General features: G+C 44.9%; 1 protein-coding gene across 1 annotated transcript in view; it reads right to left on the bottom strand.

Annotated features, from left to right (window-relative positions):
- slit3 (slit homolog 3) overlaps window positions 1-26,998 on the bottom strand; it is a gene marked incomplete at both ends in the record, with an annotated part of 393,381 nt that extends 366,383 nt beyond the window's left edge. The window contains one exon of the mRNA XM_080746832.1: window positions 26,805-26,998. Within this exon, the coding sequence (XP_080602958.1) occupies window positions 26,805-26,998 (194 nt within the window). The remainder of the gene's footprint in view (window positions 1-26,804) is intronic.
- Window positions 26,999-27,639: the final 641 nt, after the last annotated feature.

Genomic DNA, 27,639 nt, shown 5'->3' with positions numbered 1-27,639 from the left:
GTACAATTGCAAACTACCTTAATCACCTGAGAGTTATACAGAACTAGCTAAGAATGAGACTAGCAGGACACTGCCAAAGACACCAGGAGCTTCCAGCCAGCAAATTGGTACTGTGGGAGCCAACACACGGGCACCGGCCGCGAGGACGTCCCACAAAAACATACGTGGACATACTCAAGGAAGACGTAGGGACACAGAACACCAATGAGCTGGCCAGATGTATGGAGAACCGAGATGACTGGAAACAACGATGGAGGGCTCGTCTGAGGACGACCTAGATAGATAGATAGATGGCGTAACAGCATGGATTTCTACACAGAGAGAGCAATTCTTTCAACATAAGATGCTGCATTCAAGTTCAGGAGAGTTTTGACAAGGCAATTCTCTTGAATGCTGCCTTCAGGTATGGCATGGAAAGAGGGCATTTGCATTTCTTTCACCATAGTAAAAACTGCATTCCTGGTCTGGAGAGGGCACTTTTTACAGACAGATAAAAGGGCAGGGGCTAAAGCCCCCTTTGATGTCTATGTGTGCACGTGCCTGGATACAAGTAACTGATCATAGATGAAAGTTGGCATGTAAGTGTGCTACAGACACCGGGGAGAAGCCATTGTGAAAGACATACAGTTTGTTTTATTTTTATGCAATCGGTTTATTTTGTGTCACTTTACTGACAGTAGGTGAAGTGACAAAGTAGGTTATGATAATGGTAACCTGGGACTATATGGGTATGTTTCTCAAACACTCACTTGTACTTTCCTGTCTCCTTACCCCAAGGGTGCAAGACTAAAAGAGTCCCCAGGGGAACAACAGCTGCTTTTATAGTTCCGGGAGGGTTCCATCAGATTGGATTGAGCTGGGTTGTAGAGTGTTTGTGGGTTTATTGCGGGGTTTGGGGATGGTAGTTAATGTAGGTCAGTTAAGATTTCAATTTGGGGGTTTTGATAGTAGGTATATATTATTGGGTTTGTATGTGGGGGTTATGTCACATGATAATGACAGGGCACCCCTGTAGTTGGTAGCACCTGAGGGTGGGGAGTATAAAAGGATGCTCACTGTGCCAGTCTGTAAGTGGGGGAGGTTGGCGTAACGTGTGCCCAGAAGCCATAAGATTTTACTATTTTGATGTTTATTATTATTTTAACATTCATTTTTGTAATAAAGGCCCACCAGTGGGATTTAATACATTTCCTGCCTCTGCCTCCTCACTTCTGGCCGTGACCGCTTGGTCAATCCAAAACCCCCATAACTCTGAGAGTGTACAAATGGACCCAAATGGACCCGTACGGGTCCATTTGGGTCCATTTGTACACTCTCAGAGTTAGAGACCTTTAAGGATCTATTTGGAACCCCCTCATGGACCCCTGTGAGTCGCCGGACCCCACTTTGACAATACTTGGTTGCGACCGAAGGTCGCAGTTTACCATGAGAAATGTCACAGCTTGTCTCTGTGTACACGTTCTATGGGCAAACCCATAGACCGTAAAAATGTGTCATCATGATGTCATCATGCTCTGATGTCACTGTGATGTCAGGGGAACCACTCTACCAGAATGGGTTTGCCGCTCTGACATCACGCTCTGGCTTCACTGTGATGTCACACTCAGAGAATCCCTTTTATGCCCATATATGGAGATCCCTGATGTCCACATCCCTGATGTCCACATCACTGTGGCGCAGCCTCACCCTTTAGGGCGAGGTCGCTTGTCGCCCTGAGGTGTCTTACTAGTAAACTAATACTATAGCTGACTGTAGCTCTGTACTTGTTCCACTATTTATTTCCCTCGGCCTCTACACCAAATCGCTTTGCCGAAAATATCGAGGGGCGTTGTGAGCTATTAGATTGTCGGCTGTTTTCTGTGAATGTTCCTCCCAGAACAGGGATGCTAGGGTTCAGGTTCTGTGAATGTTCCTCCCAGAACAGGGATGCTAGGGTTCAGGTTCTGTGAATGTTCCTCCCAGAACAGGGATGCTAGGGTTCAGGTTCTGTGAATGTTCCTCCCAGAACAGGGATGCTAGGGTCTCGGTTGTTAAGCTCAATTTATATTCCTTGTCTTTTCTCTCAGCGGTCAAAGTTCCTCTGGTTCATCTGTTTGGGGTTAGGGTTAAGGTTGGTTAAGCTGTTTCTGCTGGGAGTGAATGAATGAGAAGAGAATTATTTGTTCTTTCCATCGTCAGAGTGTAAAAGCTTATCAGGTTCCCTAGCTGCCACTCAATCTGTTTTAACTACTGCCGCATAGTATATACGACGTGCACACACACAGGCACACGCACACACACACACACACACACACACAAGGTTAAACACTGTTCCGCTGGAGGAATTAGGGAGTGAAACATATTATACAGAGGCATACAGTTCTCATCACACTGTTGCACTCACGCACGCGCACGCACGCACCTACACGCACACACACACACACACACACACACAAGCAGCAGAGCACACTCGTTCACCTTTTTCACTTCACAATGACATTTTCCTCTCACGTGTGCGAGCGCACGCACACACACACACACACACACACACACACACACACACACACACACACACACACACACACACACACACACACACACACACACACACACACACACACACACACACACACACACACACACACACACACACACACACACACACACGGTTTTACCAGGGCGGTCTCTTTATGTGTTTTTCATAATACACCTAAACATTTATAAATCTGATTTAAGGCCGTATTGGGTTTCAAAAGGCTTCAGCGGGCTGCCCTGCCTCAGACCACTAATAAAAGCCATACCCTAACCCAGCCTAGTTTAACTTTTTTGGTGCCATGATTTTTTCTCTTCAATGTCCCTTGATGCCATGGTCTCCATAGACTTCCATGTAATTTATAGTGCACGGATCGTGCACGCCCATGCCTAGATGATGCACCACGTGTGCCCACTGTTCACAGCTTTCAAACAAAAAAATCCGCTTGGAAATCCGTTCAGGCATTCATGATTTATCAGCCATTATGTTTTCTTCAGATGTAAACAAACATGGCTGCCATGTTTGAAAGAATGGGTTGGTATGGGGGTTAAACATGCAATTTCGCGATCGCGATCATGCCTAACACATTTCTGGAGGTCCAAAAAACATTTTTGAAAAAAAAAAATTAAAAAAAAAAAAAGAAAAAAATCTTCAAAAACGGCCCAAACTCGGGAAACTCGGGGTTGGCACAGCGGTGGTACCAATACAAACTCGGGAAACTCGGGGTTGGCACCATATGTGTTAAAATACAACCCAACAGAACCCAACAGAGTGCTGCGTTAGATGGCGAGGTCACATGGGAGCTCCCTCCGGTCCCTACAGGCCAGGGTGCATGTGACAGCAGGTGCTTGAGCAGGGCAAAAAGAACTACCAAGAACAAACAGCACCCCAGTAGCGGACTGTTTGTGACGATGCGGACTGGAAAGCCCTATGCAGTGTGCTATGCTTTCGTCAAATGTAGAGCAGAAAAGAGGTTCAGTTTTGAACGGGACGATTAAAGGAGAATTTCGGCTTTAGCTGTAAACAAGTAATGGCGGCGCCTTGTGAGCAAAAAGAGAACGGAGTCATTATGTATACGACAGATATCTAATGTGAAAAAAATACATATATATATATATTCAAGCGAGAAAAATATGCCGATTAACAATATAACCAATCGCTCTGGGTCGGAGCCTGGTCAGGTAAGGCGAAAGGACAAGATTGCCTGTTATGAAAGAAAAAGAAAAACATCTGGACTACTCTTTTTGGGAGAGACGTACGCTGACTAAAGGTAAAATAAACTTCTTGGCCGGGATTCTCCTTTTAGAGAAGAGAAGAGAAGAGGAGAGGAGAGGAGAGGAGAGGAGAGGAGAGGAGAGGAGAGGAGAGAAGAGAAGAAGATAGATAGATAGATAGATAGATAGATAGATAGATAGATACCTTTATTATCCCAAGGGGGAAATTCAGTTGTCCAGTTGTAGCACAGCAGTATACAGTTATTTACAAAGTTACAGAGAAGTAGGAAAAGATAGATAAGAGTAAAAAACAAGAGCAGTACAGTACCAAAAAAGAGAAGGTGCATCAATAGAGGGGGCGAATTAAATATAAGTATATATACATAAAGTGTCTTACAAAAAAGAGACCAAAGCAGTCAATGCTAGTTAGTGCAACAAGTATCTCACTGTCATTGTTAAACAAGACAAATACTCAGAAACTACCAACACAACCTAATAGTGCAATGTCGAAAAACAGTGCGAAAAAAAACAACAGAAACAGCTCAGAGCAGAAGAAACTAGGCAGCGTGTCACCGCAAGACGCACATGAGCACTCTCCCTGGAAGGTGGAGTGTGGAGTAGGCTTTCATTCCCTCCATCTCTCAACAGCCCTTCCAGCCCTGTCCTTCCCCTCCCATTCTCTCTCTGTTCTGTTATCGTTTCACAGTTGGCTACAATCTTTTTTCCCCACTTTTTTGTCCTCCTCTTCGCCCCTGCCGCCTGTCCCTTTCTAGTCTGTAAGCTCTCTCTCTCGTTCTCTCCTCTTTTATCTCTATCTGTCAATCTTTTACAGTCCACTTGTTTTCCCAGCCTCTTTCCCCAGGTCTTTTCTTTTGCCCATTACTCTCCACGGTCTCTCTGATCTCTCTCCCCCTTTTTTTCCACCACGTCTCGCGCTCCCTCTCTCCATCTCTCTCCATCGCTACTTTATCGTTCACTTGTTTCACGGTCGACTTCGCTCCTTTCCTTTCGCCTTCCTCCCTTTCATTTTTTGTTTTGTGTTTTTTGCGCCCTCGCAATCTCCTCCTTTATCTCAATCTTTCACTCTTTCAATTCTTCTTTTTACAGCTGACTAACCCTCCCCCCCACCCCCCCCCACACCACCCCGTTCTCCTAACCTTTCTCTTTCTTGTCTCCCTCCGTCCTAATCTCTCCATCCTTATCTTCCCTGTGTGTTGGGAGTGGAAACTTCTGCTCTCACCAGGGAAACCGTTCGGAGGTCAAACAAACATGGAGGTGGTGTTCCCACCGCCGGTGTAGCACAGGGTTAAGATGACCCCGTATACCCCCTGTTATACCCCCCATATACCCCATATACCCCCTGTTGGTCTGGGATCCCATATACCCATATACGTTAAGATGACCCCATATACCCCCTGGGATCTGATCCCTCCAAGAGTGTCTCCCATTCATTCCATAATCCACAGCCATTTTCTCACATCACTGTAAGGTGTGAACGGCATCACTTTTTCAAAAAGAAAGTAGGGCTGTCATAATTATTACATAATCGTCCAATCGCAAATTATTAATCGCGATTATTTTTCATAAACGTCAGTTGAAAAAAATAGTGGAAATAGCAGATCTACAAGCTCACAACGCGCCGCATCGCGACGCGTTGTGAGCTTGTAGATCGGCTATTCCCACTATCAATGTTCTTTTTTAAAGGGGAAGACCACCCATTTTCAATATTGAACTATGTCATTAATATACCTTAGAGGGGTTGTGTGGAAATAAATAAAAAGTTCCCCCTCTTCTGTGTTGCCTAGAACTGGAGGATTGATTTTGGGGTTTGTATTGTAAAGTACAAAAACCCCAAAATCAATCCTCCAGTTCTAGGCAGGCATCTACATACAATCTAGTGTCCATATCCTGGGGCTAAGAATGCCTGGGGCATTTGGCTAAGAAATAGCAGATTTACAAGCTGGCAACGCGTTGTGGCATGTTGTGTAAGAACAAAGAGGGTAAAGTACCCTGGGGGTCTGCAGTAATGTACCAATCCAATGAGCACTAAGTGGACCTTACAGTGATTGATCACATCACTTTAAGTTGTGGTTAGGCAAGTTTCTTTCCCACTTATTTTGTTTGGGGTTGGGTAAAGATTAAAGTTAGGCTTAAAGGAGTAGTTCACCCCCAAAATGACTTTTTTTCTATTGATTACTCATGCCATGGAGAGTAGAGTTCAATAATATTTCAAGACAAAAATTTGATTCGAGTAAATTTACCCCCATTGATTCCGGACGAATGGGGGTACATTTATTGTTATCACATTTTTGTCTTAGGAATGCGACAAAAAACAAAAAATATTATTGAACTCTAGTCTCCATGGCGTGACTAATCAATAGGAAAAAAAGTCATTTTGGGGGTGAACTACTCCTTTAAGGTTTAATGGTAAAATGTGAAAACACGTCCAGTTCGCGTGAGGGACAGCGAATGCATTTTCCGGCAGCTGCACCTGCCGCGACGTCGCCAGACTTGCCGACAACAGCCGCGGCAATGATTCCTATGCCGTAGCAATTATACCTAATCCGTGGCAACGCCGGCGTCCTTATGGCCAGCATTTGATGTATTCAATGTACAAGTACTGCACAAAAGAAGACAATATACTTAATAAGCGTACAGCATCTACGAATTTACCGTGAGATCAGCTTCCACAGCTGCACAGCACCAGTTCACCATTTAACCCATTTAGGCCTAGAATTATTGAATGCTTTAACCAGTGAAAAATAGCAGATATACAAGCTTGATGTAGATCTGCTATTTTTGAAGAAGTTGTGAAAATGTGTGCAAATCTTTGAATATATGTATTTTCAAAGCGAACGTTTGTAACTCAAATTTTGCTTCTGGGTGGTCCCTGGAACTAATATTTTGAGATGCGGGTCCGTGGCCAAATAAATATAATTTTGGGGGTTCACATGAAAAGGTTTGAGAACCACTGACATAGTAGTCTCTCAAGAACAGACTAACTGAGCTCCAGTTAAGTGAAAAGGACCTTTTCTTTGACGATGGCTGGCCAGATTGCTGACATAGAAACATAGGTTTTCCCAAAAAATCTTAGAAGGATTCAAAAGACACTTATAGAATCGGGTCGAAATTCTAATTTTCACGATTTTTCAAAAATAGCAGATCTACAAGCTCGCATATCTGCTATTTTTCAATAGTTAAAGCATAAAATAATGATACACAATAATGTGTACCCGTTAAGCGTACAGCATCTACGAATTTACCGCGAGATCAGCTTCCACAGCTGCCACAGCATCAGTTCACCATTTAACTGTTCAGCAGCTGACCCACTGGAAGTCACAACATTAACCAGTGGTTTTAGCACAAATCCCTGCCCATTGTTTGTTTCCATTACAGAGGGGAAAGGGTGTGCGTATGTGCGCCCAATGTGTGTGTGTGTGTGTGTGTGTGTGTGTGTGTGTGTGTGTGTGTGTGTGTGTGTGTGTGTGTGTGTGTGTGTAAGGACAAGGTGGTAATGCAAACAGCCAAACACCAGGTTTTTCAGGGGATTACAGTGCTACGTAGGGCTGTCACAATTATTACATAATCGTCTAATCGTGATTATTTGACATTATCGCAATTATTTTGTCATAATCGTCATAATCGTGAATGTTGAAAAATGTCAGAAATAGTGGAAATAGCAGATCTACAAGCTCACAACGTGTCGCATCGCGACGCGTTGTGAGCTTGTAGATCGGCTATTTCCACTATCAAAGTTATTTTTTAAGTAGTAAGTTGTCAAATATGTCAGTAATTTCTTTGTATATTTAGGTTATGTGTCATATCTACCATGTACAACTTCAAAGCCTAAAAGCCAAACAGAAATGTAATTATCAACGACAAAAACACAATTAAATCGTTAATCGCCAATTATTTGAGTGACAATTAATCGTCATGTAAAATGTCATATCGTGACAGCCCTAGTGCTAGGTCAACATCATTTTAGATGGGCTAAACACACACACATGTAACATACTGTGAAACAAAATATAGACATATATATATTTAATAATAATTTAAATGAACTGACAAATACACGTTTTAGTCCCTTAGATTTGTGCAAATCTTTGAATATATATATATATATATATGTCTATATGTCACCGCTAGATCGAGAATCAGTTAGATCGAGAACCGGAGCGCTCGTCGTGCGGCGCGGGGTGGAACAAGCGGTCGCTTTGATCCACAACGACGACAACGACAACGCTCTTATGCCTTAACTCAGTGTTTCTCAACCTTTTTTCTGCATGGGCACACTTTTCATGTCCCAAGAATCCATGGCCACACCAACATAATACGGAGGTGTAAATATCGTCACTGTCGGGAAGAAACCTTGTATCTCCAAGTTTCAAATGTGTACGTTTCTTCGCAAAGTAAAGCCCTGCTTCATCACACAAGGCTGTCGCACAACAGTAGTGAAAACAGCAGATCTACAAGCACACAACGCGTTGTCTGCTTGTAGATCGGCTGTTTTCACTAGTTTAAATCATTTTTATAATGATAAATACAATACTGGCTTTCAAGCAGTTTCAAGGGGCACACTTGACCCTTCTCAGGGGCACACCAAAGGTCCCCAGGCACAGTGGTTGAGAAACACTGCCTTAACGTAAAGGCCTGACCATACTGTCTCCGACCACACACTTTTCGTCGGAGAGTTCCGACTTTCCGACGTGCACCTTTCCGAACTCCTAATTCGGGGTGATGCTTTTCAGAGGATTTGCGTGACGTCATTTTGTAGTTGAACCGGACCTTTCAGACGAAAAGCTCGGTGGTCGGAGACATAAGACTAAGAGCTGGTACTTCAAAATAAGAGCCCACTCTCACTCTACATCGGTCTCTGGGACAGAAAACCACTTTCTCTCCACCTCTCCGTCTCCCTCTTTTTACAAAGAAGCCCACACGCACACGCACACGCACACGCACACGCACACACACACACACACACACACACACACACTTTATTCTTATCTCGCCATCCTTCCATCCTTCCATCCTGCCCTCTTTTCTTTAATCCTTTGTTTTTCTCAGTCCATTGCTTGGTTTAACAATGCGTTCATTTCCTGCTGTAATCTCAGGTCACTTTACTTCTTCTGTTACTTTCACTCCTCCGTTCCCACCCCCCACCCTCTCTCTCTCTCTCTCTCTCTCTCTCTCTCTCATCCTGCGTTTCTTTGCCTCTTTTCCTCCCTCTTTCATTCGAACCCTCCGTCTTTGCTGCCCCCTCATCTCTCTCTGTCTCTCTCTCTATCACACACAAAGACACATGCACGCGAGCGCACACGCACGCACGCCGATAGGTATGCTCCATTTCCTTCTCCAAACTCTAAGTTACGCCAGGAATCCTAATTGGCTTCTTCCTCTTTCTCTCTCTGGTGAGAGAAGTCAGTTTTGATGGGGGGAGGGGGGGGGGTCAGTAAGAAAGAGGTGGTGGGGGGGGGCTATCCAACAGGTTGCCGAGGGGGCCTAGGTAACGGTGTACAGGGGCGTCACAAAAAAGTTGTGAAGATTTGTGCAAATCTTTGAATATGCCGGTATGTACTTTTTTTAAGCGAACATTTGTAACTCAAATTTTGCTTCTGGGGGGTCCCTGGAACTAAATATTTGGAGATGGGGTCCGTGGGTGGCCAAATACATATCCTTTTAGGGGTCCTTCACATTCAAAAGGTTTGAGCACCACTGACATAGAAACATAGGTTTTTTCAAAAAACCTTAGAAGGATTTGAAATTCAAACACTTGCACAAATGTTCATGATTTTTCTAAAATGGCAGATCTACAAGCTCGCAGTGCGGCACTCTTGTATATCTGCTATTTTTCAATAGTTAAAGCACAAAATGTGAGTGAATCCTTGTACCCAGGGCCCAGAATTTGGTGTGACACGCCTGCCTGTAGGTTTGACTTCCTGGATGGGCTGTGGGAAAGAAAGCCTGGTTGGGAGAATCACTGTCTCCAAACAACAACCATTGTGGGATGCTTGGGCCAGGCAATTATAACTTGTAATTCAACATTACTGGGAAGCTGTAAACTGCATAATGCTGCCATCGTAAAGTAAAGTGTGAAAATGTATATGGTTCAAATAACAAGTGAAACAGATAAATCATCAGAACGCATGAATCAAACCCAAGGCGTAACTCTCGGATCAAACCAAGTAACAGTCGGATCCGCTCCACCTCTCTTTCTCCGCTTACTGTATAATCAAATTCTTGATGTTAAGGGCTTTGTTGTTGGAAAAACGTTCTGGCCAAATAGCTATAGCTTACAGCTGGTTCAGATTAGATACATGTTTGTTTGTGGGGTCTTTTTGTGGCGTAGGGGTAGCATCATCGTGTTGTTTGTTATCAAAGGGTCCTTGGTTTGGTTCTCGCTAGAGGAACATACTTTTGGTTATGTTTAAGAAATGAATTCATTTTAGTTAAGAGTAGGTGTTATCTGTCTGTCTGTCATTACAGAGCTAATCCGCTGGACCAATCAGCGTCACATTTCTTGTGCACATTGCCAGTATGCCAAAATAGTAAAAAAAAAGATAACATTTAGATAAGATATATATTCGTCACTGTCTGGCCAAAACCTCTTAACTCCATTTTTGAGGTTTTTGATTTTTTTTGGCATTAATCAGGGCTACTGAACACCCTTAACATCTTAGTGTTGGTTAAAATAATATTGAACAAATGGAAATTAGTAAAAAGTGTTTGGTACAATACCTCCACACTTTCTGCCAAACCAGCTAACTCCACCCGATTGGCCCTCTCTTTTTTTCATGAATATGTGCTATTGAACACCCTTTTACGTCTGTGTGTGTTGGTTAAAATAATATTGAACCAATGGAAAGTAGTAAAAACTCCACTTGAGCTCATATCCCCGAAAATGAACATTTTGGAGTTAGGAGGTTTCGGCCCGACAGCAGAGATAATGTATAATGGTTGTCAAAGGATCTCAGATCGGTCTGACGTCAGATACAACTGAGATGACTATAATGTCACAGATTGGCCACAACAATTCTGAGATCCATTGGAGTCATGCCATCCCCATGTGGATCCCGAGATCCACATGACCATTATTTCCTTTTGAAGTGAGCAGTCTTCCCTGGCCTCTGAAAGCCCCTGCAGACAGTCACTGTGAGTGGTCCTTCATTGATCAAACACAGTACTTCTAACTCACACCCATTCACACCAGGGAGATGCTGCTAGTGTTTCAAGGAGGAGTGTGAGAGCTCGTTCACCTCTAGTCACAAGCACTCTCTAACGCTATTATACCCCCATAAATGTGCAATTTACACAGTAGGGACAAACGTTTCCTATTCTAGTCCACAAACACTGACAGACAGACAGACACATAACCGCTGCTATCAGGCAGAAAGCCGAAACCGTTTTACATTTATTGCGACCATCGCAGTTACTATTAAAACCTCCACCGGCTGTCTGTCTGTCTGTCAGTCAGTCTGTCAGTCTGCCCGTCACGTCACACTTTTGCCCTTCTCATATCTGCGCCACCGTTGCCCCTATCCATGCCAAACTTTGCACACACACACTCCTTGGCTGCCAAACCACAACCTCCACCCCTCATTTCTCACATGGCCCTCTTCTCGCGCCACCATGAGGCCGATTCTTGCAAAACACATTTTTGGACACTGCTCCTACAGATTTTGACCTATTTTGACCCATCTCTAAAGTCATCTCGCACAAAAGGGACTGACATGTCTCCATATATGGGCATATGGGTCGGATCGGTGGTGCGACCTAGGTTGAGAGCTGCGTATAGCTGTCCAAACTCTTTTCGATTGATTGACTGAATACTTTATTGTTCAGAAATTTAAACAGCACGTGGTACAGTCCGACATCAAGGCTAAAAGGATAACACAAAAACCTCCTGGTGACTTGTTTCAACACATTGTATTCACATATGAGGTTTCCACCTGACAATACCATGATACTGTACGTGTATCCAAGACAAAAGTCAGGCCTGGAGAGAACAGCTTCACTGTTACTATAACAACAAGCAAACGCACAAAGAAACTTTAAGTACACTGTGTGAAGAGTACAGTAATAAAAAGACATGTGGCATTTGAAAGTGTCTCTTTAAGAAAGTAACGCATATCTTGAAATGAAAAATTATGATGTCTGTTCCACGATAAAAACAGGAGCCGATGGAAAGGGACAGAAGATCCATTCCACACACAGAGATGTTTAGCTAGTTAAATATTTCCTTTTCACAGCGGCGTCTGTTGTGTGTCCAAACAGAGGGACACCCTGACTTCTCTCTAAATAGAGAAGACCACATAAACTGTGCTCCCACTTCCACACGTTCATTTCATTTCATCAAATTCTCTCCCTCTCTCTCTCAGGCACGTGCACACATAGACATCAAAGGAGGCTTGAGCCCCTGCCCTTTTATCCGACTATAAAAAGTGCCCTCTCTAGACCATGAATGCAGGTTTTACTATGGTAAAAGAAATGACCCCTTTCCATGCCATATCCGAAGGGAGCATTCAAGAGACTTGCCTTATTGTTCAAACTCTCCTGAACTTGAATGCAGCATCTTATGTTGAAATAATTTCCCTCACTGTCCAGAAATCCACACCACATCTCCAGCATTGCCTTTTTTATGTTTAGTTTAGTGCGTTATTTAGTACCGAAAATAGCCGACCGTCCAAGCTCACAACGCGCCGCAGTGCGACGCGTCGTGAGCTTGGAGGTCTGCTATTTTCGATATTTTCACCAAAAGGCCCTTTTAGAAATGTCAGCCCCTGCCTCTCCAACATTCTCTGCACGTCCCTGCTCTCTCCATCCCTCCCTGTCAGTCTCGTTCTCTGTCCTCCCCTCCCTCCCTCCCTCCCTCTCTCTTAGCCTCTTCTTCCACTTCTTTCAACAACGTTTAAAGCGTAAAACTAAATATCGCACGCTTTCCCTGTCATGGACATGCCGGATTAACATTGCGAGGCTACGTTCGCCTACCGACTTGTGGCATAACAAACAAAACAATCAATCAGAATTCGGAATTGATTCAACAAAGTAATTACACATAAAAAAATAAAAAACAGTATTTCAGCTCCGAGCGATTTCATCATTGTTCCAATCTGTTACTGTCTCTTGCTCTTCCCTTCTCACGCTGTTCTGCTCAAACCTCAGGCGAACCTCATTGTTTAGCAGTCATTCTTCACTGTCTGAGGAGGTACTTTGGTTTGGTTCGCTGCAGGGTGTTTTATGGGACCCAGAGCATCTCTCTCTGGGGTCCCCTCTGGTCAGGGACGTGCTGGGCCCCTGATTCAGCCCGGGAAAAAGAGTTGTAGAGGCTCTCATTGCGCGCTATAGAGAGAGATCTCTCTCCATAGCGCTGCTGCTACTTTGCCATTTCAGATCATGACAAGTGACAAGCCAGTGGGTTAGTAATATTTTGTCGTTGTCGGGTGGAAACCTTGTATTTATCATTTTAAAAATGATTTAAACTAGTGAAAACAGCCGATCTACAAGCACACAACGCCTCGCGGTGTGCTTGTAGATCTGCTGTTTTCACTACTTTTGTGCGACGACCTTGTATGATGAAGCAGTGCTTTGCTTTGCGAAAAAATGTACAAATTTGAAACTTGGAGATACAAGATTTCTGCCCGACAGTGACGATTTACTTTGTTGGCCGCCCAGCTCCCAAAATGGAACAAAGGCCGACATTTTTTTATTTATTTTTTCCTAATGGCCGGCCTGGACCGGCCGGGAATGAACCGGCCGTTCGGGAGTTGTCCCGCTTTTCCCAATGGCCAGCACGTCCCTGTCTCCGGTCCCCTCTGGTATCACAGCTGCTGCACTGGCACTGAACACTGCCATGTGTCCTCCTCGCCCAGAGCCTTGAGCCTACTGGGATTTTCTTTTTTATTCAAATCTGAAGTTTTTCAGGAAACGTAGGTCAAGATTTAGACGTTTTTCGAATCGGCCTCAGGTCTAAAGGGCCGTTTATAGTTATGTACATTTGATTTTGGGTACGTTTTGGGGGAGGAGAGCACATATGTTAATTATGTTGGAATTCATAGTTCCTCTACGCCGACCCGCCCTCCGCTCCAATTCCGCTCCCGGTGGGACCGCGCGCCTCGCAGCATACGAGAGCAGAGCTGCAGAACAGAGCGATTCGAAACGCAAGTGAGACGGATTTTGACCGAATGAACCACACTCACTGTGTAGCCCCCCATCTCTCGAATCTGGTGATTAATCAATAACCAACAGGATTTCATATTTTCCGTCTTATTAAAAGGACAATGTCTACATAAAAAGGAAACTATGATGGGGTCTTTTTCAACATGTTAGGCTAGACTCCATCGAGGCTCGCTGCCGTTTCACTTCACCATGGGCTCTTGATGAGAACGCCGTTCACGGCACGCCACAGAGCTTTCCATGTTTGTACCATAGAGGTGTGGTTGATAAGTACAGACGTTGAAGAACAACATCTTTCCACTCTTTTTGCAGAGGAAAAGTTATTTTCCTCACTACTGCCCCCACGGTTGACAAAAGTTCGCCACGGGTAGTTCAGGCGTACGTACGTTTTAATCGGTTTTAATACGTCGGGTTGGGTGTTGGTCCAAACGGACCAAACGGAAGAAATCTCTCCCTCTCCATTTCTAGTGTAGACCTGCGGACCTTATGTATTACTATGCATGGTACTTTAATCGATTAAAAAAGATTCAAAACAAAATGAAAATAGAGATATAAATTGCCAATCTAGAAGCTCACAACAGATTTGTTTTATTTTTATTTGATATTATCAACACATTACAATACCATATTCGATCAAGGTATTTTGGTCAAATGTATCGCCATATTTTTCTTTGTCCATATTGCCCGGCAACCCTCCTTAGGGATGAGAGCGACCTGGTAACGCTCTGGCTCTGTCATTCAGAACGGATACACTATATTGTGTATTATTATTTTATGCTTTAACTATTAAAAAATAGCAGATATACAAGCTCACAGCGCAGCACCGAGTGCCGCGCTGGGAGCTTGTAGATCTGCTATTTTTTTTTAATTATGAAAACTAGAATTTTGACCCAATTCTATAAGTGTCTTTTGAATCCTTCTAAGGTTTTTTGAAAACCCTATGTTTCTATGTCAGCAATCTGGCCAGCCATCGTCAAAGAAAAGGTCCTTTTCACTTAACTGGAGCTCAGTAAGTGTTCTTGAGAGACTACTGTGTCAGTGCTCAAACTTTTTCATGTGAAGGACCCCCAAAATGATATTTATTTGGCCACAGACCCCCATCTCAAAATATCTAGTTTCAGGGACCCCCCAGAAGCAAAATTTGAGTTACAAACGTTCGCTTTGAAAATACATATATTCAAAGATTTACACACATTTTCACGACTTTTTCCAAAAATAGCAGATCTACAAGCTCGCAGCGTGAGCTTGTATATCTGCTATTTTTCAATAGTTAAAGCATAAAATAATGATACACAATAATGTGTACCCGTTCTGAATGGGTTTAAACTCAACGTCTATAACGGCTCAAAAAGCTCCGTCCTGAGAAAACAGTTGAGGGGAGGGGTAGAGAAACGGGCGAGAGACGGTCGGCGAGATGAAGGGGCGAGAGAAGGAAGGAGACGGAAACATGAAGCACCGGACAGGGAGAGATAAAAAACTTAAGCAAATGTGCAAGAAAGATCAGCCGAGAGAAAGAGTGAGAGATTTCCTGGCATCTTGACCGTGTTTACAGGGTTGCTAACTGCAACCTAGCGCTATGAGACCTCTTCCACACGCGCGCACACGTACACACGCACGCACACATGCGCACGCACACATGCGCACGCACCCACACACACTGCAGTGACCGAGGTCTTCCATATCCTTCCAGCTTAACATAAACAGTCTGTCACATCGAGCTTCGCTGAACATTAGGACGGGAATGGGAAAATCACCGTACAGGGAACTTGCATATAACACACACACACACGCACATGCACACACTCTCACACACACACACACGCACGCATACACACACGCACGCACGCAGCACACACACCAGCGCACACAATCAAGCCTGTGGAAGGGCTGCTGCGACGTGTTGCTTTGGTGACAGTGGCCTAACACAACAGCGACATAGCTCGTTAACATCAAACGGCTCCAGTCGCACCGAGGATTCGCAGACAGACAGACACAGACAGAGAGACACTCACAAGCAAGCACATGACCGTATGTACGTGCACACCGCGCACGCATGCACGCACGCACACACACACAAACCAGCTTTAGCATTAAAGCATGATATATATACACCCTTTGAGTGTGTGGATTTCAAACACACATTCATTAACTGAACATAACGTGACTTGTGGCGCTTTGTCATTGACATCATTTCAACTTTAGACGATGTCAATGACAAACTACCACAGGCTTGGACTCTAAATCGTCCTCATCAATTAAGACAGCAGGCTTACTCTGTGTGTGTGTGTGTGTGTGTGTGTGTGTGTGTGTGCGTGCGTGCGTGCGTGCGTGCGTGCGTGCGTGCGTGCGTGCGTGCGTGCGTGCGTGCGTGCGTGCGTGCATGCGCACACACGTGCATGTGTGCACGCACACACACGTGAATGTGTGGACCATTTTCCTGCTACCCCCCCCCCCCCCACAAGAGAAATGTTGTTGTTTATGGTTAAGAAAGCTTTTTAGAGCTAGGTTTTAGGGGTTGGGGTTAGGTTTAGAGGTTAGGTTTAGGGCAAAAATGGTAAAAATGGCATTCATAACAAAATATTGGCATCCTAAAAGTTTGACGTCTTTGTGTGTGTGCACATGTGTGTGTCTGATTGCAACTATACATACATCTGGTTGAGCCGTCATATTCTATACACACGTCTCATGAGCCGTCATATTCATTTGTGCTGTATATGAAAACTTGCTTTGTTTTCTACACTCCTGGGAGAAAAGGTAGATTTTATGGAGAAGGTTGTTGGGCTTACAGTTATAGGAAAGGTTTTGCAAAAAATCGGACCCTGTCTGTAAAGGCCTTAGGCACAAATACAGAATGGTGAGCTAAAAAATACACCTACTTTCGTATACTGCATATTTCACAGCAAATTAATAAAAAAAATCATTGTCTAGACCAGTGGTTCTGAAATGGTGTTGCCTTGGGATCCTTGCAAAATACAACTGGTATGTTGTTGTGACTTCAGTGTTATGAATACCCGCACAACTTGTCGGTATCTGAGTCACTGTAAACGCCTATCGTCTATAGCTTTTGTGACATCACATTGTTGTGACATCACCTTGTTGTGACATCACATTGTTGGCACACATCTTTAAAAATCACACTTGTGTGAACTGAGCGGTGGAGGCTGCACGCGCGTGTGTGTGTGTGTGTGCGTCCGTGCGTGCGTGTGTGCGTGCGTGTGAGTGTGCCTTGCCTGGCCTGGCCTGAACAACAGCGCCCCTCCCTTAACATGTGTGGTCAGAAAAGGTACTGCAGGCTACATACAGACAGACAGACAGACACGCACACACACACACACATACCCACACACACCGCTCAAAAATAGTGTAGCAGATCTACAAGCTTGTAGATCCGATCTTTTTGCTCTGCATACAAAGTGTGCCATGAGATTATTTGGACTATGTTGACGGGCCCACATTGGCCTTTGGGCACGAGAACAGTTTAGAAAGCCACTGGAGTGGACCCAGTGATTGTGGGTGTTCACTTCGTATGACTTGCATTAGCTGCACATTGTGGGGTCTCGCTCCTCTACAATACCAGTGACTATAAACAACTGAACACAACAGCATTTTACTGCTTATCCTCAGAGGTGGAATGTAAACTAAGTACATATGTGGAAAAAGGTTACTCATATTTGTTTTACTCAATTAATCCATTCAGAACGGGTACACATTATTGTGTATCATTATTTTATGCTTTAACTACTGAAACATAGCAGATATACAAGCTCACAGCGCGGCACTCGTGAGCTTGTATATAATCTACAGATATAGAGCTTTTCAAAAATGCATGTTAACCTTTGCCACCTTTCCGATACCGACATGTCGTATGGCCCATGGACTATTATCCACGGCTGCAGATCCAGCTGAGTTGAGTGCACACAGGGAGGACGAGGGCTGTGTCAACATGTACTATCTGATCCAGTGCAACGCATGGGTCAGCATCACAACAGTACTGCTCCAGGTCCAACAGCACGAGCACGCACACACACACACACACACACACTGACTCGCGTGCACGCACGTGCACAAATTCCAATCCCACCATGGAATGCTGCTCCATAGCTTGGGGTGTGGTGGGCAGAGACGTCTGTCGACCAATCAACACAGAGCTTTGATAAGAGCCAGGAGCAGAGGCTGGAACGTGCGCGCTCGCGTTTGTGTGTGTGATGTGTGTGTGCGTGTTTATTGGTGTCCGAATGCTCATCCACACGTTCTGATTTTCAAGGGTGTGTGCGCGCGCACACACACACACACACACACACACACACACACACACACACACACACACACACACACACACACACACACACACACACACACACACACACACACACACACACACACACACACACACACACACACACACACACACACACACACACACACACACACACACCTACTGTAGACAAAGGCATGCATACTTGTGGTAATGTAAGTATGTATTGTAAATTATATGTAAGCATATATATTATATTGTTGTTGTCGGGTGGAAAGTGGAAACCCTGTATGTCCAAAACCTTTCGTTTTGTATTTATCATTTACAAAATGATTCATAGTAAAAAAAAAAAGCTGATATACGAGGCGTGTAGATATGATATTTTCATTAGTTTTGTGCAACAATGTTGAAGCTGGGCTTCACTTTACGAAAAAAAAAAAAAAACATACAAATTCGAAACTTGGAGATTTGGAGGTTTCTGCCCGACAGTGACGATATGTTTACTTTGCACGTTCCCAAACACAAACAACATGTATCTATTCTACACACACACAGTTTGACTTTGAGAAGTCAAACTGGAGCTGGCATTCCTTAGGAGGAGAACGTGATAGAGAGAGAAAGGAGAGGAAGAGAGATGGATGTGGGGACAAGAGGAGTAGTATGCAGGGAGAGAGCATGAATATGAGAGACCAGTACAGAAAAAGCTAAGGTATGGCAACATGACTGGTGTCTTGCACGCGCGCCATGTTGCCATACCTTAGCAACAGGCATGATACATTTATTTTAAGAAGTACATTCTACTTTTCCCCCCGTTTCTATGGTTTCTTGGGCTGGATAAGGCAGCCTGGAACGGTTGTTCAAGTGCAGCTAAACTTGGCATGTTAGTAAACGTGCCACAATTAACAATAATGCATTGCACCTGTGCAGCTGACCTGCGGAACCTGGGAATATACCATTTTGTCAAGATGGGGAGAATACAATTATAATACCTTGTTAAAGTGACCGTTTTGTTACATTTTGCATTTGTATTTATTTTACTGTCATTTTACAAGGCATTCATGGATTTTTATTTAAAAGTAACTTTTAGTTTCTGCCCTGGACCCAGGGTATGGCAGCTGCATACCCCTGCCATACCCAATTGACACCCTTGTGAGAGGCTGATGAAACAGAGACAGAGAGGAGGAGTGGAGGAAGATATAGGGTTTGACTAGGGTTGAGATCTTTTAGGATGTTAACGATTCCAGTTCCTCAAAGGGATATTTCACCTTTTTTTTTCACTTCTAATCAGGCTTTTGGGAACACCTGGGAAAGTTGCTTGATTCAATATTTAGATATTTGATATTCACTTTGACTTTATCAGACATGCCACCATATACAATCGTAACTTCAAACTCCAGACTGGAGTTTGAAGTTACAATGAGTTTGTTGCGACCGTAGGTCGCACTTACTACAGAAAGCTCCACCAGGTGTCCGTGCTTCAGTCCGTCACACCTCACACGTCACACTTTTGCCCTGCTCATATCTCCGCAACCGTTGCCCCGATCCATGCCAGATTTTGCACACACACTCCTTGCCTGCCAAACTACAACCTCCAAGGACCCCCGGAGCTCCAGGGACCCCCAGGTCCCTGGGGGACCCCCAGATGTAAAAAATGACCAAATGTGCAAAAATGACCAAATGACCACCCCAACGGGGCTGCTCACGGGGAATTCCCGGGGACCACCGACTCCTTGTGCTCCAGAACGGATGCAAAAGTGGTGGCGCCCCCAGTGGAGGACCCCCTGCCACTGCAGCGCACATAAAATGCCCTAACTTGGCCTAGGAGCCACCGGGAGAGCCGGGGCCGGTACCTATTCGTCCGCCTCGGCGGCGCGGAGACCCCACCCCTCATTTCTCACATGACCCTCTTCTAGCGCCACCATGAGGCCGATTCTTGCAAAACACATTTTTGGACACTGCTCCTCCAATTTTTGCCCTAAAATCACTCAACTCGGTACACAGTATGTCTACACTCATGTCATCAACATGGATCCGTCCACATTTTTTGGGGACACTGCTCCCTACTCTTTGTGTATACATGTGACCTACGGTCGCTTATCTCCCGATTAGGGAGTCTTACTGGTATACTGTAGGAAGGGGGTGTGTCTGATTAAATCAATATCAAATATTGAAATACTGAATCAAACAACTTAAAGGAGTAGTTCACCCCCAAAATGACTTTTTTTTCCTATTGATTACTCATGCCATGGAGACTTGAGTTCAATGATATTTGTTTGTATTTGTTGCATTCCTAAGACAAAAAGAATATTATAGTAAATTCACCCCCACTGATTCCGGATGGGGACCCAAATACATTTGGGCCCCCATTCGGAATCAATGGGGGTACATTTATTGTAATAACATTATTGTCTTAGGAATGCAACAAAAAACTAAAAATATTATTGAAATCAAGTCTCCATGGCATGAGTAATCAATAGGAAAAAAAGTCATTTTGGGGGTGAACTACTCCTTTAAAGACTGCTCCCAAAAGCCAGAGTAGATACAATTACCAAAAGTTGTGAAATATCTCTTTAACGATTCCCTTTTAACGGCCCAATTCCTTACGGTTTCCTTTAACGAATCTTAAAGGGGGTTCCAAAGGGACCCTTAGGCCTCAGACACACATTCAAAGCATGTGCTTTACGCTTGCCCTGGGGGAAGGCGGGGTGTAAAGCAACGTCCAATACATTCATTCCCTATGGAAGTCACATGGTTTTGAAGAAGCAACATAATTTATGGCTGCTTCTTGCCTTAAGGGCAGCGTTAAAGCAGCATGCTTATTCAAAACCATGTGACTCCCATAGGGAATGAATTGGACACTGCTTTACCCCCCGCCTCCCCCCAGCGGTGCGAGGCGTTGTGTGCTTGTAGATCGGCTGTTTTCACTAGTTTAAATCATTTTTAAAATGATAAATGCGAAACAAACGGTTGTGGACATACAAGATTTTCACCCGACAACGACGATATCTGAGCTGTCACTGGAGTAGCAGGAACACCACCGTCGTCCCCTGCAATGCTGTGGCCCTCGGCTTGGTACCCTAGACATAATTTCGGTCCTTGGGGAAAACTAATTGGAGAACCCTGGCATACTGTATGTGCAATAATGTGTGTGTAGTGCGTACACACATAGACATTTGCATGCCAAGATACTTGCCCAGCACATGCCCGCCTGGACAAACAAACAGAACCCCTCAAAACACAAAATGAAAAACCAATCAGAGCGCCAACCAGCGGATTTCCCAGCCTTCCACAGGAGTTTGGACAAAAGTTCACAATGCAAACAGGGTGTGTGTGTGTGTGTGTGTGTGTGTGTGTGTGTGTGTGTGTGTGTGTGTGTGTGTGTGTGTGTGTGTGTGTGTGTGTGTGTGTGTGTGTGTGTGTGTGTGTGTGTGCGTGCGTGCGTGTGTGTGTGTGTGTGTGTGTGTGTGTGCACACGTGTACATGTGTATGTGTGTGGCAGGTGTGAATTGGACCCAGGAGGGAGGAAAAACATCCGTGCCTCCCCATTTCATTTTAGCTAGCCTTGTTATGGCTACAAAGCCCCCCCCCCCCCAACACACACACACACACACACACACACACACACACACACACACACACACACACACACACACACACACACACACACACACACACACACACACACACACACACACACACACACACACACAGAACCCAAAACCCAAAACCCCTTGGCTCAAATTAGATGCAAATGAGGCCTCAAGTGGCTTCCCAAGGAGGACATTACAGAATTGATTGGCCGGAGGTAATCTGCGAGTACTGTGTGTTTGTTCATGAGTGTGGTGTGTGTGTGTGTGTGTGTGTGTGTGTGTGTGTGTGTGTGTGTGTGTGTGTGTGTGTGTGTGTGTGTGTGTGTGTGTGTGTGTGTGTGTGTGTGTGTGTGTGTGTGCGCGCGCGCGTGTGCATACGTGCGTTGATCATCAGGAACTGAAAAGGAGACTGCAGGCCAACCCTCGGCCTTAACTTGGCTCTTGTTAACCTCTACCAAAAAGGCCCCCAAAACTACAGCCCTTTGCTTAACCGCCCCAAACACTTCAATACACAGAGGAGGTACTGCTAAGTACAGTATGAACCTGCTGGAACTCTTCACAATACATCATGTATGCTTGAAGGCAACGCTGCCCTCTCCACTGCATATGCCGTGCGTGCGTGCGTGCGTGCGTGCGTGCGTGCGTGCGTGCTTGAGAGAGAGAGAGAGAGCATGATGGAGTGCATGGGAAAAGAGGCAAACACGAAAGAGAGAGAAGTATGAAAGTTTGACCTGGTTAAATCAATGGAAGAAACATAAATATAAAGTTCTATACATAGACTCACTGGAGCGAGAAGAAGGAAGAAGGGGTGTGTGTGGGGGGGTGGGGGGGCTGCTACACCAAATATTTCACCCAGGGGAGTCTGCCTGGCAAGAGGCTGGTTAGCAGTAGTCCCCCCCCCCCCCCCCCCCCCCCACACACACACACACACACACACACACACACACACTCCCTCCAGCCCAGCTCAGCTCACCTCCCACCCAGGACCCGCTCACACGCGACCAGGCGTTTGCCAGCGATCTTAAACACAACGGTGGGGGCCTGGAAGTCGGGGGGGCACGAGGTTTACTATTCTGTCCATATCGTGACATAACTCGGTAACGGCACTGAGTCGGCTCATGCGACCGTTGCAATGCTCGACACGGCGACTCGCTTGCTCGCGCTCGCTCGGCGGTGCATCACGTGGCTCAAGGTCGCCTGAGACGGCGCGCCTCAGTCGCATTTGTTGGAAAAGTAATGTATGTCTGTGTCCATGTTTTCTCTGTATTGCATTGAACCAATGACAATGCAGGGCTGGGCTTCCCCCCACCCCCCCCCAACGTTGTGTTTAGGTTCGTTGGAAAAAACTAGGACGGCAGCCCTGCGGCTAAGTATGTATTTAGTCAGGGTGTGAATGTCTTTTGTGGGGAAGGCTGCTTGCTTGGTCTGTTCTTAACCACTCAAACCCCTAGCCTGGCTTGGCCAGACTATATGCTAATGCAGCTAACTAACTGCACTATACAGTATATCCCCACCTTGTTTTAACATGGGTTGATTGTCTGGCTGTGCTAGGCTATCAAACCGCAGCATCCGTACTGCGGGGAAAGCTTCTAGCTCACTCAGCAGCAATGGTTAGCAGCGAATCCAAAGGCCCAGGTTCGATTCCCGCTGAGGCAACGACCAGTAAATTATTCCTCTGAACGTGTGTTGGTGCATGCGCATTGCAATGACAAGACTAAGGGTGATAACGGATCTACCAGACTCCTGGTAGCCAGTAGACAGACTACTGAGCCTTAGATAAGGGATGACAACGGGGATATCGGCTGCAACTTTTGACAAGTTGGTTAAATGTCTGTTCGCACATATTGCTCTATGACTCTCTCCCTCTGAGCCCCTTCTCTCTCCCTCCACTCTGTCTCTATGACTCTCTCCCTTCTCTCTCCCTCCACTCTGTCTCTATGTCTCTCTCCCTCTGCGCCCCTCCTCTCTCCCTCCACTGTGTCTCCACTGATTGTGTTTGTTGTCTCAGGGCTTAGGGTTTGTTGTTGATCCCCGCAGGGCTTTAAGCTGCTCCGTTACCACGCATAATGGCTTCCATACCCTAACAGGTTAGGTGTGTGTGTGTGTGTGTGTGTGTGTGTGTGTGTGTGTGTGTGTGTGTGTGTGTGTGTGTGTGTGTGTGTGTGTGTGTGTGTGTGTGTGTGTGTGCGCGCGCGTGTGCGCCCGTGTGCGCGCGTGTCTGTGCATGTGCATTTAGGATCAAGCTAGAGGTCATGATTTCTGCCTTTAGTAATAAAATGTTAATTCATGTTACTTCCTCATTCCTTTGGTCTTGGTACACTGAGACCCCAGATCAGGAAAAAGTGTGAGGAGGACCGTTAGTTCTCAAACTTTTTCATGCCAAGGACCCACAAATTCAAATGTATTTGGCTGCAGACCCCCATCTGAGGGAGCTTTTCGACCGGCAAAGAACCGGTTTGGGTTCTTTCTCCCGCCTATGGGATGAACCAGAGGTGAGCTTTTCCACCGAGAACCGGAGTTGGTTCTGAACCGTAAAAGTTGGTTCGGAACGGGAACCACAAAATCCTCGGTTCCTCTGATTCAATCTGGTGGAAACGCAAGCCGGTTCGCGGCCAGTTCGCAAGAACGAACCAAGGTTCCAAGAAAGTTGAACGGCACTGGTTCTTTTGTGGAAAAGGCCCCTGAATATGTTTTGTGCCAGGGGCCCCGAAATGTATAAGCAGATGTACAAGCTAGCCTTGTAGATCTGCTGTTTTTAAATGACCAACATATAAGTGGTTAAAAATGATTGTGCCACTATATTAACTAATCATTTTATAAAGTCCCAGGACCCCACTTTGAGAACAAGACTATTTTTGTGTCAGAAAGCCAAATAGACGTTTTTTTTAAGTCTAGATATTATGACTGTGAGGTGAACATTTGGGGAATGATGAGATTAGAGACAGTAGGCCTAATTATGTTGACACAATGACCTTGGTTTAGGCCTAAAATTATTGAATGCTTTAACCAGTGAAAAATAGCAGATATACAAGCTCACAGCGCGGCACCGAGTGCCGCGCTGCGAGCTTGTAGATCTGCTATTTTTGAAAAAGTCGTGAAAATGTGTGCAAATCTTTGAATATGTATTTTCAAAGCCAACGTTTGTAACTCAAATTTAGCTTCTGGGTGGTCCCTGGAACTAAATATTTTGAGATGCGGGTCCGTGGCCAAATAAATATCATTTTGGGGGTCCTTCACATGAAAAGGTTTGAGAACCACTGACATAGTGGTCTCTCAAGAACAGACTAGAGCTCCAGTTCAAGTGAAAAGGACCTTTTCTTTGACGATGGCTGGCCAGATTGCTGACATAGAAACATAGGGTTTTTCAAAAAACCTTTGAAGGATTCAAAAGACACTTAGAATCGGGTCAAAATTCGAATTTTCACAATTTTTCAAAAATAACAGATCTACAAGCTTGCAGCGCGCGCTGTGAGCTTCTATATCTGCTGTTTTTCAATAGTTAAAGCAGTCAATAATCCCAGGCCTAGATGGGTTAAAACTTGAATGAGCTCTCTGTGCATTGCATTCATTTCCTCAGCAGTTCCTCGCAATATTGTTGAAGTCATTCAATCTCTTGGTTCTCAAACTGTCCGCCTGAGTGTTTAACAGTACATCAAAGTTTAGGCTACACTTTATTCAAGCTCTCCTCAACTGTCTTGTTCTGTCCATGCTTCAGTAGGCATACAGTATGTATGTCCCCTGGCCCCCGCATAATAAACGTATAGGCCTATAGAGGCTATCTATCTAGAATGCAAGATAACATGATAACCACTTTTTTTTTTCTTCTCCTGCATCCTGTTGAAGTTGGCTAAAACCACCATATAATGAGGCATGCATAATCCCTGTACATAGCTAATTAACAAAGTTGATAAATATGTCAGTCACAATAAAGAGGATAATAGTCTAACTGGCTTAACGCAATTAACCTCAAGTATGACAACATGACAATAAGCAAACGACTCAGGGAAACGGTTCCCTGGGTGAGCAACGGTGACTTTATTGATCACCGTTAATTAATGGAAGCAGCTGCAGCCGTGCACCGGTGAAGACCAGCGTATAAAGACAAGAAAACCTGTTGCTTATTAGGCTTAATTAATCACAGAAATGGGTCACTAGCATTGGTTCTCAATTAAAGTGGGCTCTGATAGATTAGATAGGTTGCTAGCTAGGAACCAAATGGACCCTTAGGGGGTCTGTAACTCTAAGAGTGTAATATGGAACCAAATGGACGCGTTTGTAGGCTACACTCTCAGAGTTGAATTAACATTGTATGAACATGGTTGAGAGCCGTAAAAAGTATCTTATATGGGGGCGACTCGAGTGACCGTGGCGTATCTTTTCAAATGGGGGTCCGTCCGCGCGGGCTAATAATAAAGTGTCAATTTGGGGGTCCTTGATATGAAAAAAGTTTGGAGAACCACTGCACTAAGCCAGTGGTTCTCAAAATGTAGGCTATTTCAAGGACTACTCTGGACCATTATAAAGGAACATATCTAGACTCTAGATATGTTCCTTTATAATGGTCTAAATTGACCCTTACACGTCTGTAACTTTGACAGTATGGTTCCTACCTTCACATTTCAAAGTTTGGAGAAGTGGTTTAACTTCTCAAAGTGTATTTCAAGGACTCTCTAGGTAACTAGTTCCTTTATGGGGGTCTAAATTGACCCTTACACAAGTCTGTAACTTTGACAGTATACAAATGGAACCAAATGGACCCGTTAGTTCCATTTGTATACTGTCAAAGTTGACGGGAGACCTTCAAGTTTGAGAACCACGTACTGCACTAAGGCAAAACGACTTATTGTTATATGAGATACTTCAACGGTTTAATAAGCCAAGTGCTTTTCTACGATCTCCTTTTAGTAGACCTTGTACCAGTGGGTGTCAGACCGCCAGTGAACCAACTGTACCGTCATGAAACTGTACCTTTTCCTATTAAACTTCTAATAAAGTCTTCAATCAATCAATCAATCAATCAATCAAAACGCTTTATTCGTTACCAAAAAAAAGTGACTTACAGTCGCTCGGCGTTCCTGGGGACCCCCTTGGGGACGGTCCTGAAGCCCTGGCCCTGGCAGTCCACATGGGACCCGGAGCAGCTGCACCTCTGGGGACAGCCGTCCGCCGGCGGCGGGGCGGCCAGCAGCAGCAGCCCGCACAGCAGAGCCCAAAGCCCCGGGAGCGCAGCAGCACGCTTCCCCCCCGGCATCATGATGTTATCCAGTCAGGAAAAATAAACCAACGTGGGGGGAATAAAAGTTTAAAAGAAGTGGAAATCCGCGGAATGAAACACGAAAAAGGCTGTAGTAGTAGTAGATGAAGGTCCAAGGGAGAAAAATGAGGGAAAGAAATGGAAAAAATGTTAAGCCGATAGACTAAAGTTCGCTGATGTTTCGGGAAGTTGGGACTTGAGTTTCCCGAGGAGATCGATTAGAAGCGCCGCTCATTCAGGAGCTCATTGAGCCGCTCCACAGGTCCACGGGTCCCCCTTCTTACGAGATGCAGCTCGATCCTCCGAGACCTGCTGTGGGATAAAACACGCTTTCCTTCCGAAACTTTCAGCCGCGCATCACTCAAATCGACGCGTAAAATGTCTCCACTGTTTCCTTAAAAATAACATAAACTGTTTCTGTTATTTAAAAAAAAAAAAAAAAAAATGAAACTCCCTGAAATTAAGTTTTCCAATGCCAGAAATAAGCTCAAGTGTGGCGTATTATAAGTAACCGCCTAGTGAACGTCGCTCCGTGCCATGGTAAGTGATAAAAGTAAGAGTTGTGGAGAGTTTGTTCATCAGAGCTGCGCAACAACACTGCTGGTGCGTCAGGAGTTGTAAGAATGACTCCGAAACACACT

This window comes from Nannobrachium achirus, assembly GCF_963921795.1.
Source record: "Nannobrachium achirus genome assembly, chromosome: 17".
Lineage (NCBI taxonomy): Eukaryota > Metazoa > Chordata > Actinopteri > Myctophiformes > Myctophidae > Nannobrachium > Nannobrachium achirus.
The sequence above is the reverse complement of the archived record's forward strand: the minus strand, read 5'-3'. Positions and strand labels throughout refer to the sequence as shown.